The sequence below is a fragment of the Sinocyclocheilus rhinocerous genome, unplaced genomic scaffold, assembly GCF_001515625.1.
Source record: "Sinocyclocheilus rhinocerous isolate Xijiao unplaced genomic scaffold, SAMN03320098_v1.1 scaffold1097, whole genome shotgun sequence".
Taxonomy (NCBI): Eukaryota; Metazoa; Chordata; class Actinopteri; order Cypriniformes; family Cyprinidae; genus Sinocyclocheilus; species Sinocyclocheilus rhinocerous.
This window is the reverse complement of record NW_015630974.1, coordinates 263,720-281,324: the sequence shown is the minus strand read 5'-3', so window position 1 is coordinate 281,324 and position 17,605 is coordinate 263,720. Positions and strand designations below refer to the sequence as shown.

General features: G+C 37.3%; 1 protein-coding gene across 1 annotated transcript in view; it reads right to left on the bottom strand.

The window, feature by feature from the left end:
- The window catches only part of LOC107740791 (PH and SEC7 domain-containing protein 3-like), a 105,746-nt gene that overhangs the window by 54,700 nt on the left and 33,441 nt on the right, over positions 1 to 17,605 (bottom strand). The window contains exon 5 of the mRNA XM_016553292.1: positions 3,273 to 3,464. Coding sequence (XP_016408778.1) covers positions 3,273 to 3,464 — 192 coding nt within the window. The remainder of the gene's footprint in view (positions 1 to 3,272; positions 3,465 to 17,605) is intronic.

Here is a 17,605-nt window from a genome sequence, read left to right as displayed (position 1 = left end):
TCTCTCTCTCTCGTAAATGAACAGTTGATGAATTACACTTTTCTGAGAATAGAGTATTGAAGTGGAGATCGCTAAACTGCAAGCTAAGCGCTGTTTTCAGAAAGCAAGCGTGTTTATCCACAGTGGAGAGAGAGCGCGAGCATATGGTTGCCAGGTTGACAATGATAAGTAGCACATTTAGCAGATATTTCCGTATTGCGCAAGTGTAAAGCTCTGTTTTGGGGATTACGTCTCTTTATATCAGGCAACCCAGTTGTTTTCCTCTGCGGCCAGGTTAAACCTTGTTGTAGCCTATATATGCTCTATTCATTCTTTTTTAGAAACCTCGCACTTTTCTACTCAATTTTAAACGTTGTAAAATTTTAAACAAATTAAGCGTGGTCCACTGCTGCACACGTGCCACAATATCGATACAGGGCCAGCTGTATCGATACTCGTATCGTCAAATCTCTGTGACGATACATCGTCGTATCGATATTTTGAACACAGCACTAGTAGATCATAACATTCTCCTGGATAGGCTTGAGAGATATGTTGCCATTTGTGGGCAGGCATTAGCATGGCTTAGGTTCTACCTATCCAATCGCTTATCCAACACGTTTATTTGTGTTAATGGCAAGATGCCCAACCCAACAGAAGTATGGAGTGCCACAGGGTTCAGTATAAGGTCCTCTAAAGTATTAGGTCCTGTGGACAGTGATTGTCTTCAGACAGCAGCAGTGAGACAAGATATGTACGAGGCTGTGGACATTGACGTCTACAAACAGCAAAAGAATGAGACAGGATGAGCATGTGGCTATGGACAGTGAATGTTTCAGACAGCAGGAGAGTGAGACAGGATGAGCATGTGGCTGTGGACAGTGAATATCTTCAGACAGCAGGAGAGTGAAACAGGATGAGCATGTGGCTATGGACAGTGATGGTCTTCAGACAGCAGGAGAGTGAGACAGGATGGGAGTGTGGCTATGGACAGTTTATGTCATCAGACAGCAGGAGAGTGAGACCGGATGGGAGCATTGCTATGGACAGTGATGGTTTTCAGACAGCAGGAGAGTGAGAGAGGATGAGAGTGTGGCTATGGACAGTTTATGTCTTTAGACAGCAGGAGAGTGAGACAGGATGGGAGCGTTGATATTTTGAGCACAGCACTAGTAGATCATAACATTCTCCTGGATAGGCTTGAGAGTTATGTTGCCATTTGTGGGCAGGCATTAGCATGGCTTAGGTTCTACCTATCCAATCGCTTATCCAACACGTTTATTTATGTTAATGGCAAGATGCCCAACCCAACAGAAGTATGGAGTGCCACAGGGTTCAGTATAAGGTCCTCTAAAGTATTAGGTCCTGTGGACAGTGATTGTCTTCAGACAGCAGTGGGAGCGTGGCTATGGACAGTGATGGTCTTCAGACAGCAGGAGAGTGAGACAGGATGGGAGCGTGGCTGTGGACAGTGAAAGTCTTCAGACAGCAGGAGAGTGAGACAGGATGGGAGCGTGGCTGTGGACAGTTTATGTCTTCAGACAGCAGGAGAGTGAGACAGGCTGAGTGCAGGGCTGTGGAGGCGGTGCTACAGAGCACACTGGAGTAATAATGCGCTCCTCTAGAGTACTGCGTCTGGCACTGAGAGTGCTTATGAATATGGATGAGTGCCTGTATGTTCAAATCTTTACTTCCAGTGTGTGTGAGAATGTGAGGGATGAACTTGAAGGCTGAGGGTGTTTAACAGCTCTAATGCAGTCACTGACCTGTCTGATTGGTTCTGAGATACAAAGAAACATATCTGGGAAATAACTGTGAGCACAGTTCACCACAGTAAACTAGAAAATGACATAAATTGAGCTGTAGTTTATAATGCTTGAATGTAGGCTATGAAATGTATGAATGGCATTAACAACAGCTTGTAGTAACAAGATCCTTTGTATGAAAAAATAAATATGCTGATTTAATAATACTTGAGGAAGTGCCGATGGAGCCTTTTGAAAGTTAGGAATGTGTAAGATTCATTTTGGGGGCGTGGACAGAGCTATGTCATTTAAAAATCAAGTGGAAATACAATGAATTGAGTTTCTATTTATTTATAGCATTTATTTATATAGCGTTTTTCAAAGCAGCTTTGAAGAATAATATTGCAGTAATGAGGACTTAAATAACATTTAAAGCTATAAAGAAGATATTTTGAAGAATTCTGGTAACCAAACAGTTGCTGGTCCCCAATGATAATATTTTTTTTTTTCCCATGAAGGTCAATGGGGACCTGCAACTGTTTGTTTATTCACGTTCTTCAAGAAACATATTCTTTTGTGTTCAGCAGAAGAAAGAAATTCATACAGGTTTGGAACAACTTGAAGGTAAGTAAATGATGATCATTTTCATTTTTGGGTGAACTTTCAATTTTTCCTTTTGGGTATTTGTCTGTAAACCCCAAGTGAGCAAATCGAAGGCGACTGTGGCAAGGAATGAAAAACTCCAGGGGCCTGAAGTATTTTTAAAAACATTATTAAATAAAAATAATCACCACTGAAACCATTTTTTGTGCAAACACTGGAATATATTCAAAATAAATTTGGCATAAATATGTGGACTGTGCAGACACACTCTTTTATTGGCGTTAGCGAACTGCCGACTGGGCAAATTCTAAAGTACACAGAATTAATCTTTGACATATTTTGATTAAATGCGCCACTCTTAAAAATGGAGTTAAGCACTCAAATTACATAAAGTTATACAATTAAATGAATTTAACCTTAAAAAAAAAAACACTGGAAGTGGATGTGTTGGAATACTTTTCCCATGGCATGTTTTGCAACATTTTGTTGTTGCAACATCCTGTTTGAGCCACTTTGAATTGTGCTCTAAACTGCAGAAATCTTGTTCTGAGTGCAAAGAAAACATTTTCACCTGAGTAACGATAAATATGTGACGTGCATGTGCCTAGCAACATAGACAATGACAGACACTGCTGGACTTATTCAGTGGTCAAATGGTACATTAGTCAGTTTTTGCTGTGGCTTTTTCAGAGAATTCAGAGAACATTGTAAAGTAATACACAACTGTAATGTGGTCAACAAACCCAAAAACAAACCCAAACCTGTTAACCAATCAGACTCAAAGTAAGCATCTATCTGTATTTTTGCACTATGTTTTTCTTCAGGTTCTAGTTAGAGGCTAATGTTTTGATATTCCTCTGGTCGGTGTGCATTACAGGTATCCAATCAAAGACTGGATAGAGAGGAGGAAAACACAGAACTAAATTTATGGCTGAATGAACTCACTTCTTGCCCAGATGTTTGGCGACATCCGAGCGCCGGAAGCCTTCCAGGTGGTACAGCCGCCTGGCCAGACGTCGGGCAGCTTCCTGGTCACTTCGGCTGCCATTGTGGAGAACATCTGTGTCCTTAAGACACTCCACACCATCCATGTCTGAGTCCCAGTCTGACAGCACGTCATTTAGCCCTGCATCGCTGCTGCACAACACACAAACACACAGAACACAGTTCATTACAGTAAGAATGGCTCACGGCAATCCAACAACCGACTAGTCAGTTAAATTAAGCAGAATGTTTTCTTTTTTTAGTTTTGATATTTTTAGTGGCACTTCTTTACTTAGCAAGCTATGCTTTAGCTGTTAGTGTACACCCTAAAACCTCAGAAAAGTTCTGCACTTTTAGTGTCAGCTGCTTCTTGTCCACGCTTGTTTACTCAGAGTGCCCATGCGTCTTTCACGCAGCATACAGCGGTGTTGTGCATTTTGACCAGTTTATGGGAAAAGTATTCTTAAAATGCATTCAAAATTCGGAATAATTTGTAATATATAATTATTCACGGTATTTAGAAGTGCCCACTATAACAATATCGTGCATATTCATTACCGTGATATATCGCATTACCGAATACCGGCACAAGTCTACATTCAACATAAATGGCGACCGACTTTACTACCGTATTGTGATGTGAAACAAAACTATCAAACAAACAAAAAAATTATGTAGGGTTGGACTTAATGTTATCCATCAGTTGTTTATTGGGATGTAAATAAAAAGCAAACATTGCATACTGGAATAGAGGCAGATCTGAATGCGATTGGCTGAACTGCAGCACAGCCTCTCATGACACATCAGTAGAGAATAGTGAATAGTGCGTTAATTAATTTGCCTAAATGATGTCTGTTCATCCATTTAATCCCGTATAAGTGACTTTTGAGGAATTGTCTGATATCTCCTGCTGAAAACAGTAACACCCATTTTTGCACTCTCAGTGTCCAGATAGCACCCTGGCCGCACCATCAGATGCATTTCACAAGAGAAACAAAATGCAAAGCCCAAATCAACCGGCCAACATTACAGAAGACCAATGTCACCACAGGCTTCTGCCAACAGCGATAACAACCAGAACTACATCATACAACAACAAACGTAACGATCACCCGCTGTCCTCCCACATCAATGACATCATCCAAGATCTCAGTCCAATCTGTGTTATTCTGGTTCTGGCAACATTTCAGAGCCATTAGCCACTGAAGGACAATGCAGACTAATGCTAGCTGTGTCATGAAGGACTGCATCTGAAGAATGTTATGATCCTTCAAACAGAACTTCATCTGAGATCTGAACAGAGACGTGACACTGAGATGCAATGAAGTGGTTTATTAAAACAGACAAATGCGTTTTAATTTCTTCTCTGTGTACAGTGAGAGCATGAATTTATAGGTCTGAACAATTAAATAGCATTGCTCACTAAGGCTGGTTTCTGAAGTTGAAGAGTTTGTTTTATTTATTTACTGCATTAGTACAGTCTTCCTCAAGTCACCACACAGTTTAACAGTGCCATCTGTTGAGCGCTTGAACAAATGACAACAAACACGGAAATCTCATTTTAGGAAAAGAGAAGTTTATAATATTTTGTAGAAAATAAAACCGGGTCAGTTCATTGGCAGGGTGGCAGTTATGCCACAGTTCATTCTGCTTCTCTACTTGGATTGGACATTAGCTGTCATTTTTCTTCACTGTTCATATCTAATATAAATGTCCCTGTGTTTCCCTAGTACAGAAACATTCTCACTGTTATGGACACCAATTGAGAAGTGAAGAAAGGTAGAGAAAATAGAGTTTAAAACAAAACTCATTTCAGTTGTCGATGATTTTAGTTTAAATCTTTATTAACTTCTATTGTAGCCTATGTCTTACCGAGTCCAGTTTGTTACTTTACTTTGAAAATACACTAATCTAAATTAATGGCACAAATAATATACCATATGCAATACAGAACAGAAACTGTTTAATTAGAAACTTCTAATTACTGAAATTTTAATTATTGAAATTACTGGGCATATCAAGATGGCATACACTTACATAATTTTCACAAAAGCCATTGAAAACAATGGCCTTTAAAAGTAGAGAATGACAGAAAATGTACAAGATGATCACTCTGCTTGCCTGTTCATGTATTACAAAAATAAATAAATATAGGGTAATATAAAATAAACCATTCGGTCACACCTTAGTTTGGGGACCAATTCTCACTATTAACTAACTATTAATTGCAACTTTTGTCTCAGTAAACTCCTAATTTGCTGCTTATTAATAGTTAGTAAGGTAGTTGTGAAGTTTAGGAATGGGGTCGGATTAAGGGATCTAAAATATGGTCATGCAGAATAAGGCATTAATATGTGCTTTATAATAAACAGCCAATATGCTAGTAATATGCATGCTAAAAAGCAACTAGTTAATAGTGAGAACTGGTGAGAAGTGTTACCAACCACTCTAGTCACAATATAACTTGATCTTGTTGTTTCTTTCTTCATTTATTTATAAAGCACATTTTAAAACAACCAAGGGTTGACCAAAGTGCTATACATAGTTGTTGAAAATACATAAAAACAGTACAGTAAAAATTTAACCCAGCATACATTTTTCAAATAAATAAGATTTAAGCATTGATTTAATAGGCAATAGCAAAAGCTCGGTCACCACGATGTTTCAGTCTGGACCTAGGGACGGATAACATTTTTAAATGCCCCGATCTAAGTGGTCTCGCTGATGTGTGTGAGTGCAACAACTCAGTGAGGTAGACTGGCGCAAGATTATGAAGCGATTTAAAAACCCAGATTAATATTTTAAATTCAACTCTGAATTTTACAGGCAACCACTGGAGAGAGATCAAGATAGGAGAGATGTGCTGGGATTTACGTGTTCTCGTCAAAAACCTGGCTGCTGCGTTTTGGACCAGTTGTAAACGCTCCATGGATGAGCAGTTAATCTCATAATAAAGTGCATTACAATAGTCTAAATGGGAAATAACAAATGCATGAATTACTTTTTTGAAGTTCCTGGTTGATAACAAAGGTTTCACTTTAGCCAGGCGACGAAGATTGAAAAAACACACTTTAACTACTCCATTTATCTGTTTGTCAAGCTTTAGACCAGAATCAAGCCAAAAACCTAAATTTTTTGCACATGGAGTAACCCATTGAGTTAAGGAACCAAAGTTACATTTACAGGCATTAAAAGCGTCACTAGGTCCAAACAGAATTACTTTAGTTTTACCTTCGTTTAGAGTCAAAAAAAATTTTTGTATGCCATGACTTAAGTTCCTGAATGCATGCATACAGATCTCCTAGTGCATTTTTATCATTTGGTTTAAAGGGGAGGTACAACTGAACATCATCTGCAAATAAATGAAAAGAAATTCCATATTTCTGAAAAATCAAACCTAAAGGCAGTATATATAACATAAACAGAGCTGGAGCAAGAATGGAGCCCTGAGGAACACCACAAGACAGAGGAGCGGTGGAGGAAGTATTTTGTCCAATACGTACACAGATCTTACGGTTAGTTAAAAAAGACCGAAACCATTGAAGAGCAGTGCCTCGCAGGCCAATATAATTTTTTAAGCGCGAGATGAGTACATTGTGATCAACTAGGTCAAAGGCTGAGCTGAGATCTAGTAAGATCAAAGCAACAGCATTTCCAGAATCTGTGGTCAATAAGATGTCATTAAAAACTTTTAAAAGAGCAGATTCTGTACTAAGTAATTTCCTGAACCCAGATTGAAAAGTTTCATTAATATTGTTAGAACTCAGGAAAGCTTGTAACTGAGTTAACACTGTTTTTTCCAGAATTTTAGACATAAAAGGTCAATTAGAGATTGGTCTAAAGTTGGACAAAATAGATGTATCTGAATTTGATGTCTTTAAAATTGGAGTAATTGTTGCATATTTTAAACTATCAGGAACCATTCCGGTGCTCAAACTCATGTTTATAAAGGAACATACATCTGCACAAACAGTATTTATGACTTGTTTTAGAAAACGAGCAGGCATAACATCATTGTTTATGGAGTGTAAAATAAAATGATGGGTGTGATTAACTGGTATGGCAGAATCAACATTCAGCTGATTCAAACAGTACTGAGAAAATAATGACAGGTCCTTCATGATATATTCTAGAAAATAAAATTATACATGGTATAAATGAAGAGAGATTTGCACAGTGCACCTTTCAATTGTGGCAAATAAATATCCGAGTGACACTTGCACAAGACTCTGAGACACATTACGGGAATGTAAACCTAATTCAGAAGAGACTTAATTTCCAGAAAATTACACGCATTTGACCACTTAGACAACAAGTGTGAACTGTTGAGAAATAGTGGTGATTGGTGAAAAATCTGGCAGTTTGGATAGATGAAGTAACATCACTGGTCAGTTTTGATGTGTGAAGCTGTAGATTACTAATTTGAGTAGCTCCAGGGTCAGGACTGAAGTAAGAAGTCTGCTTTAGGCAATTAATAAACGCTCTGGTAGAGATGAAGGAATTATTCCATACTGCTGCAGAAACTAGAAAGCCACAAAAAAAACATCAAATTGAACAGATAATGACTTCCGGTTATGGCGGTGCTAGAGTGAGACGCAGCGTTTAGAGCTCCCGAATAATTCCATCTAAATAACCCTCCCTAAAGATATTTATTACGACGAAAGTACTTTATCTAAAATAATAACTTAGAATATTCCGATAAATATGCCGAATCCAAAGAAAACGGACAATAAAAAAGAAGAAACTCAGGAAACGAGACTGCCACTGTCCGACCCGCCGCCATGGTTCCATGCAGAAATGGAAAAAGGTTTTCTCAGAATTCAGGAGTTAATCGACGGACGCCTGAGTAAGTTCGCAGAATCCTTGGAGAAAAAGTGGCACGAATTACAGTCAATAAATCTGAGAATGGTGGATGTAGAAACCAAGCAGTTGGAGATGGAAGAAGCGGTAACGGGCCTTCACAAAGATGTCGGGAATGTCAAATTGGCTGTTGACGACGAAATTAAACAGCTGAAAGATAAAATTGATGAACTTGAGAATCAATCTCGCCGTCAGAATTTACGTCTTGTTGGCTTCCCAGAGGGAGTGGAAGGCAGAAACGCCGTGGATTTTTTAAAGGAATGGCTGCCTAAGATTCTGGGACAGGAGGACGAGATCTACGAAATTGAAAGAGCTCATCGCACTTTGCAACGACGACCAGCGGAAAACGGCAAACCACGGGCCATTCTGATTCGTCTACTTCGATATGGAGACACACTTAAGATTCTCAATGTGGCCAGAGAAAGGGGCAAGCTCACCTATGGCAATTCTACTATCATGATATTTCGTGACATGTCATCGACCTTGTTTAGAAAGCGACAAGAATTCAGCGCACTCAAAAGACAGCTACGCAATAACGACGTGTCTTATGCAATGCTTCATCCTGCGACGCTGAGGATTCAGCTACCGGAGGGACAAAGATCCTTCAACTCCAAAGCATCGGCAGAGACTTATCTTCGACAACATCATCCGCACTTGATTGCCATTTAAGATGTTAAGAAATGGCATATCAACGAATTCCGGGGATCTACAGTAAACTCTACTAAAGCAATCACCCGTATAGTATGCAAGAATAACTGCATTGAAGTAAGAGGGGTGAGTTTTTTTTTTCTCTTGGATGAACATTACTGACTTAACAGTTATGTCAAGGGTGGACTCTATACCTAAAATCCAATGTGAGAAGAATGTGATTTTATGTTTGTGGAATTGTTTACGAAAAGGTGAGAATTTTGGATATGTTACTAGGATTATTCGAAGTAAATAATATGTTTGTTTGAAAGTACATAATATAAATATTTGTTGGGATTGACAGAACCTCTGTCTCCACTACTTTTTGCATTGGCAGTGGAACCCCTGGCCATAGCAATACGGGCAAACGAATCAATATCTGGGCTAGAGGTAGGAGGCTGTGTACACAAAATATCATTGTATGCGGATGATGTTATGTTATATCTAACTAATCCTGAATCATCTCTGCCTACTTTATCTCAATTGTTGGAAAAATGTAGAGATATATCTGGTTATAAAATTAATATTAATAAAAGCGTTATGATGCCAATTAATTTGGCTGCGGAGAAAATGCCCTTAAATAACATTCCTTTTTTATGGAATTCGGAAAAGATAGTTTATTTAGGATTAAATATTCCTTCGAAGCTGGAAGAAGCATATTCTTTGAATTATTCCCCATTACTTAAAAAAGTAATGAGAGATTTGGAAAGATGGAACTTACTACCATTATCATTAATTGGCAGGATAAATTGCATAAAAATGAACGTTCTTCCAAAATTTTTATATTTATTTCAAACTCTTCCCATTTCTATCCCACAAAAGTTTTTTAATAATCTCAATAGCTCAATTAGAAAATGTATTTGGAATAATAAAACTCAGAAGGTTAAACTTAAAACATTACAAATGGCATCTAAAAAAGGTGGATTACAACTTCCAGATTTTGTGTCTTATTTTTGGGCAGCACAAATGAGAGCGGTATGGTTTTGGCAGATGAATAGTACTTTGCCACCTGCATGGATACAAATTGAAAGATATCATGCAGGGGAAGATAAGGCTGATAAGGCTCTGTTCATCCCATTGACTTGTGTTACGAAAGTAGTTAACATCCCATTCATTTGCAAATTGGTTCATCCCATTGACTTGTGTTACGAAAGTAGTTAACAACCCATTCATTAGACACACTTGCAAATGGGGGTTTGAGATCAGGAAAAAATATAATTGGCTACTATCATTATATAACAATACTCCTTTTCACTACAACCCATCTCTTCCTGAGGCATTAAGAGATGGGATAACACAATATTGGTATAAAAAGGGAATACAAGTGTTTGGAGATTTATATGAGGAGGACACACTAATGACATTGAGAATATTGAGAATAAAGTTTTCTCTTCCTGTTAAACACTTTTTCAAATATTTTCAGGTGAGAAATACAATACAAGCAATACAAGGTCATTTAAGGTCTCTTTCTTTACTCGCAATAGATAGCACTATAAGAGAGAAAAAAGGATCTAAAGGTTTTGTGTCTTATATGTATACCAATTTCATTGACTTGTATGGGGAGGATGTATCATCTTCAAGACTTAAATGGGAAAAAGATCTGGAATGTACTTTTGAACAAGATACTTGGGAACTCATCTGTGAAAGTGCTTTAACGTTTTCATTTAATAGTAGGCATAGATTAATGCAGTTCAATATTATACATGGAGTATATTATACACCTGGAAGATTACACAAGATCACTGATTCGTATTCAGAATGTTGCCCTAGATGTAAAACAGAGGTGGGTACATTATTGCATATGTTTTGGACTTGTTCTGAACTTAAAATTTATTGGAAAAATATAATACAAACTAGTGACAAAATTACTAACGTTAGGCTTCCATATGACCCGAGATTTATATTATTGGGGGATGAATCAATTCTTCAACCTGATCAAAGGAAGAATTTACGTTTAGTTAAGATGGCTCTGATAGCAGCAAAGAAATGTATAGCTATACAATGGAAATCAGAAGAACCACCAAGGCCTAGTGTATGGCTTAGAGAACTTTCGTCCTATGTGCCTGTTGAAAAAATAATGTTTAATCTGAAAAAAAAGTCATCAATGTTTGTAAAGATTTGGGGCAAATTTATTGCATACGTGAATAATTTGGATGTTACATTGACTGAAAATGCTGATGTGATAATGTAACCCTTTCTTGACTTTAATTTCTTTATTTATTATCAGTATTGTTATTTATGTATTTATTTGTATTATTTTCTCTTTTTTCTTATTTTACACACCAGCTCAATGCCTCGCAAGAATGTTCATTTAAGTGTTCTGTCTAGTGAGGATGTGATGGGGGTGGAAGGGTGGTTAGGAAAGAATGTTTACTTGTAAATTGTACTAAGTCTGTAAATTGTTGATGTGAAAATAATAAATATATTGATAAAAAACGAAAGCTCTTTTCCTCTTCTGAGCGGATGAAGAAAATGCTGCAGCGTTTAAAGGTCATTTCCCATGATTGACACCATAGATTTGACTGGTACTTCATTGCTGATGTGTGAATGTATCTTAACAGTAAGAGTCAGAAAGCCATTGCTTGTGCAAACGGCAAATGTGATGCATTTACTAATCTGGCAATTTTACAGCAATTTACCAGGTTTTATGTGTGAAAGCGGCTCATGAAGCAGAGATGTTGCAGCACACTATATCTGCACATCTGTTTGTGGATGAACCTGTTTTTCAATTTCAGTTTCTGAAGGCAATTATTTCTTCAATATGCAACAAATATGCCAACACTGTCTTCTGCAACACATAAATTATTCTTCATATCACAGAAGTACAAGGGAAATACAGTCTAAATACTGTTTAAAAACAAATTATTACAGCCTTCAAGTGTTTCTCAATGAAGTAAACATCCAGATTTAGATGTAATTTTTCAAGTAAACAGTCATAAAGAAACACAAAAAAATACATTTAAAACAAAGTGTGCGCTTTACTTTTTTCTTTAGTTAGTGTTGCTGTTTGATAAATATTCATGTAATAATAAACAACAGCATGTCTATTTAATCCGGAAAAAAATTCAGATTAAATAATCTGAAATATGCCGAGCGGTGGATCGCGAGGACTGGAATTGAGAACCACTGTATTAGGCAATAATAATCTAATTAACAATATTTGTATTTCAATGTTTCTTTTTATTTTTAAAGTTTTTTTTTTTCAAAGTTTCTTGCCACACTTATTCAAAGTGCACCTCACTGAAACAGTACAGATATTTATTTTATCTTTTTTTTTTAAATGACAAAATGTGAAATGCTTTTTATACATATAGGTAGTGCTGGGCGGTATACCGGTTCATACCGAATACCGGTGTTTGCATAGCCGCCGCTCTTTAGTGTAGATGCATGTTGATTTTATCAGACGATGCCTTGATTATAAATGAGAGTGACTCCTGGTTAACATTAAAAGGGGTCGTGTTTAGTCACTATTTAGTGTGGTATTTTTTGACAATATTCACTCATCGTGACAGTAAAATAGGGCATTCTAAGTCAATATACTGCAGTATTTCCTCTCTCAATCAGTAGAAAATATGGTTAACACCCGGTCATGCATGAAAAAAAAATACCGTGAAACCGGTATAATTTTGAAAAATACCGTGATATAAATTTTTGGTCATACCGCCCAGCACTACATATAGGTGTATAGAAAATTAATAATCACAATCTGTTTTCTTATTTAGAGTTCATTGTGGAACACTGGCAACTATTAAACGCTATTGAGGGTTCAGCATCACATCCTACTGGAAACACATTCAAAAATATAAAAGGATACAATCAATACAAGCACCAAACAGCTCTTGTCTCCAATTATTAGCCTCTAGGATTTGTTTGCCCTCTTTAGCATTTAGTTAAGGAATGCAAATAGCTAATTATCACGCATTTGAGGAAAGACGATTCAGCGCCACTGCAGGGTAAACTGTTATTGTAGTGAGAAAGAATATATCAATGTTAAGCTTTTAAATTTGCCACAGATATTATAATCATACTTTTGTCTACCTTGTGCAGTTTCTTTTTCATGGTTTTTGAGGATGGCAACATGTTACACAATTCATTCATGTTAGCATCTGACAAATTAGCTTTTACCGAGTGACAGATACATTTCTGCCAAAATGCTGCTTGGAGTTTGTTTGGGTGCACGGCCTCTGATTTTAACAACAATATATATAGAAAATGTTTTCTCTTGACGTTTTGAAAAGCCTATTTAGCTGAAAGGCCTATTTATTTTGCTAACCTAATTATCCATGATTATAAGTTAGTTGCATCTCATTAATCTTCATTAGGGTTTTTTTTCCTTCCTGTCCATGAGCCTTTCAGACTTTTGCACTGGGATTATTCCAAAGAACAGGATGATTCAATTGATTAATTACAGACTTGTGGTGCCAGTGAGACTTCTGTTAAAAGAAATAGTTCACCCAAAAGTGAAAATGGGCTGAAAATTTCAGGCCATCCCAGATGAGTTTGTTTCTTCATCAGAACAGATTTGGAGAAAACTGGAATGGAGTCGTGTCGAACACTTGTGATGTTTTTATCAGCTGTTTGGACTCTCATTCTGACGGCACCCATTCACTGCAATGTGACGTAATGCAATGCAACATTTCTCCAAATCTGTTCCAATGAAAAAACAAACTCATCTACTTCTTGGATGGCCTTGGAGTACATTTTCAGCCAATTTTCATTTTTGAGTGAACTATTCCTTTAAAAGTGACTTATTTTAAAGACAATTTCATGCTAGATCAATGTAATATTCATGGAAAAAAAGGCAAAACAAGTACAATAATATTGGAAATCAATACCTAAATTAGGAAACTCCTTAAATACTGAATAAATAGTAAGAAGGGAAGGGTTTCAGATATTGGACATGATGTAAATCCACAGCCTGCTGTTCTAATGTTACACCACAGGGAGGCAGTCATAACAGAAACAGATCACCAAAGCATCTGTTTTCACACTACACCAGCACACAACACATCAAAGACACATCACACATGAATACAGATGTAAAAACATTGAAGATGTACAGACAGGATGTCTCATAATCTCAAATTTAACAGGGTAGTTTACACCCATGATATCAATTTAATATCTTATATTGCACAGTTGGTTAAACACTGCAAACAGGATAAGATCATGACGTGTTTAACGTAGACCAATGAAATGCTACTGTTGCCCAAGTCATGAATAGGAACAACAATGGCATTTCACAGAGATATTAGAGCGTGAATGTTGTCTAAAACCAGTTTATAATAAATACTGATTCATGCAACAGTATGCATCTTTGTATTAGAGGCTCTCTGACCAAGAAAAAAATTGAGCTTTACAAAGTGAATGTCTTGAATGCACTTTTATTCTGAGTTTTATATTACTACTATTTCCCCGGCAACTTTTTTTCTTTTTTTTTTAACAAAGTTGGTTTTCTTTTTTTCATTCTTGTATTTTATGCATAATGTTTAATTATTGCATTTGTATAAAATGTATATTTCATTTTGTCTGAATAAAAAAAACAATATGCATCTTCATTGCAAAACTACTAATATTGTAAAGAAGAGTTCTGTAAATGACGACTAAGTGTTCATTAAAAGGACTGGGGGGAAAATGACAGAAGGAAAAAAGAAAAAGAAGGGTGAACTCACCTTGTTAGATATGAAATATAAACAGTTGTGTTTGAAATTGTTAGACAGAATTCAAAAGGTATTAAGTATACACTTGTGGTCAAAATTTTACATACACTTTGCAGCCTCTGAAAAATGTTAATTAATTAGCCTATTTTACAAAAAAAAAAAAAAGGATCATACAAAATGCATGTTCTTTTTATTTAGTACTGACCTGAATAAGATATTTCACATAAAAGACATTTACATATAATCCACAAGAGAAAATAATAGTAGAATTTATAAAAATGACCCCGTTCAAAAGTTTACATATGCTTGATTCTTAATACTGTGTTTTTATCTGGATGATCCACAGCTGTTTTTTGTTTGTTTGTTTAGTGATAGTTGTTCACGAGTCCCTTGTTTGTCCTGAACAGTGAAACTGCCCGCTGTTCTTCAGAAAAATCCTTCAGCGCCCACAAATTCTTTGGTTTTCCAGCATCTTTTGTGTATTTGAATCCTTTCCAACAATGACTGTGTGATTTTGAGATCCATCTTTTCACACTGAGGACAACTGAGGGACTCAAACGCAACTATTACAGAAGCTTCAAACGCTCACCGATGCTCCAGAAGGAAACGGGTATCTAAAAAAATAGTAGTGATAATACTTAAAGTATGCTTTGTGTACATAAAGAAAACCGGACCTCTGCTGCACACCCATCACAAATTCGTGATTTTTTTTAATGAAAAGTGGAGTGAAAATGGCATTTGGAGTTCTTTCCTGCGATAAGCACTGCAGTCTATTCATCTGTAGTAAAACTGTGGAAGGCTCACTGTGATTCACAGAAACATTACAACATTTCACTCCTCCGTTTCTGCAAGCGACGCGACGCGTCACAACAGAACGCAACGTTCCATTAGAAGTCACCGAAGTTGTCTGTATGAATAGCGCACACGCGCGTCAACAGTTCAAGCTTTAGTTATTAAAAAGGGCGCGTGGCGTTCTGATGCGTCGCGTCGCGAACGTGCAGTTTTCAAACTTTCAGTAGTGTCTTTGTTTACCTGCAGATTTCACGCACACGTCCAGAGCGCAATCCTCCAACTCTCGCGCAGCGCTTTCGTTAACATCCCGACAAAGACGCGAGCTCAAACGCGCCGTTAAACTTCACACCTCGCCGGTTAAAGCACGAAAATAAAGCGCTGTTTAAAGTTCGGCGCATACTAGTGTCTGCTAATCTCTCACGCATTTCCCACAAACCCTTGCTGCTCCCACAAACCAGACCTCAGCACACAGAGGAGGGAGAAGACGAGCGGGAACATCCTCTTCTTCAAAACGATTCTCTCACAGAACAACTGAAAGACTGACAAAGAGCAGATGGGACTCTGGGGATGTGTTCCCAATGGCGTGCAACCACGCTACAGCTACTAGGAATGTAGTACGCAAATATGTGTGAGGTATGCATGGAATACTGAACAGTGTGGTGCTTTAAACATAACAGAAACAGCATTACAATACTAACGAAGTTGATTTATTTTTGTTTCAGATATTTTCTAGATACATCAAAATTAATTAGCAATTTTTCTTCTTTCTTTTGGTTAGGGAGAAATCTTATAGAGCTATTTTAAAGCTAATCTAATCATTGTTTGGCATGAAAGAAGTGACTTCATTCTGGCATGTGTGAACCACAACCAGAACATTTAAAGGTGTGTACATGTCTATACTGCACTTCAGTAATGCGACTAAAATAGGAATACTCCACATGTCTTAATTCGATTAGTGTTTACTTCGATTATGACTTTAGCCGGATTAAGGTAATTAAAAAATCTCTGTTTACATGGTAGATTCTTAATCAGAGTATTGTCTTAATCGTATTAAAATCGGAGTATTGTTGTCCATGTAAACGTACTGAGTGTGTCAGCGCTATTGGCAGAATCGGCTTGGTTCACCTTCAGTCTGTGTTCCATCGCCATCGTGCAATTCCACAGCGTGTGACGTCACGGGGTTGGTTCGCTCCGCTGGCCAGTGCAGTAATATAAGCATTTCTTTACTTTTTGGGAGTAAAGATATGCTTGGTTTTCACCATAATTGCATGAATATCCAACACCAAACTGTTTAAATCACAAAGTTTTGAGAGTGGTATCCCAAACATTGTTTTCATAACGCGAGGCGCAACATGATGTAAACAAATAATGCTTCATACAATATCATACGTGGCATCTTTATTGTTATATCAGACCTTTCAGACATATTTGCATTACACTGGCTCTTTCACCATTAGTGGTATTTAAGATATTTTATGTTCACCTGCGAATACAATTAGTTAACCTGCTGTTAACAGGATGCTCCACTTTTTATGTTAAGTTATTCACCTGATCGTAACGATCGGGCTAGTGCTGCATCCTCAAGAAACTATCATTCTTTTTTTGTTCTTTTTAAGTTTATCATTGTTTCAATCCTAGTCAGTTTAAACATTAAAGTGTTAAGTCATTCAAGCGTGAGACAGTGCTAGAGATTTCAATTTCAAAAAAACTCAATTTCAAGTACCAAATTGAGTTCTCTTTCATGTCGTCTTGAGCAAATGCATACAAAAATGGTCAGAATCACTGTCTTGACGAGTATCCACGTAAACACCTATTGTTTCCGACCCGTTCTTCACCCCAAACCAGCGGGTTCAGGATTTCTTCCACCCGTAACGGTAGCACTGCTCAGTCCCCTCGCCGCATCGGATCAAATGCATAAGCAGTGAGACTTATTATGGGCTCAACAGTCCTTTTAAGTTCGTATTTCTCAATTTCAAAACAACCGTGCGTTCAAAAAGTAAAGATATGCTTATATTACTGCACTGGCCAACAGAGCGAACCAACCCCGTGACGTCACACGCTGTGGAATTGCACGATGGCAGCGCCCTTGCTCCAAAAGCTATAGCAAAACACCCTTTTTTCTTTAAAACGGTTACATTAATCGTGTTTGTTATATATTTTTTAATTAAAGTGTAAGTCACTTTACTAAATAATGTAAACTTGTCTGACGGATTACTTTTGTTTCTGAAGGGAATGCGCCCCCGATCTACATAAATGCGTCTATGTTCGCGCGAATCATTCATGATCCAGCTTCAC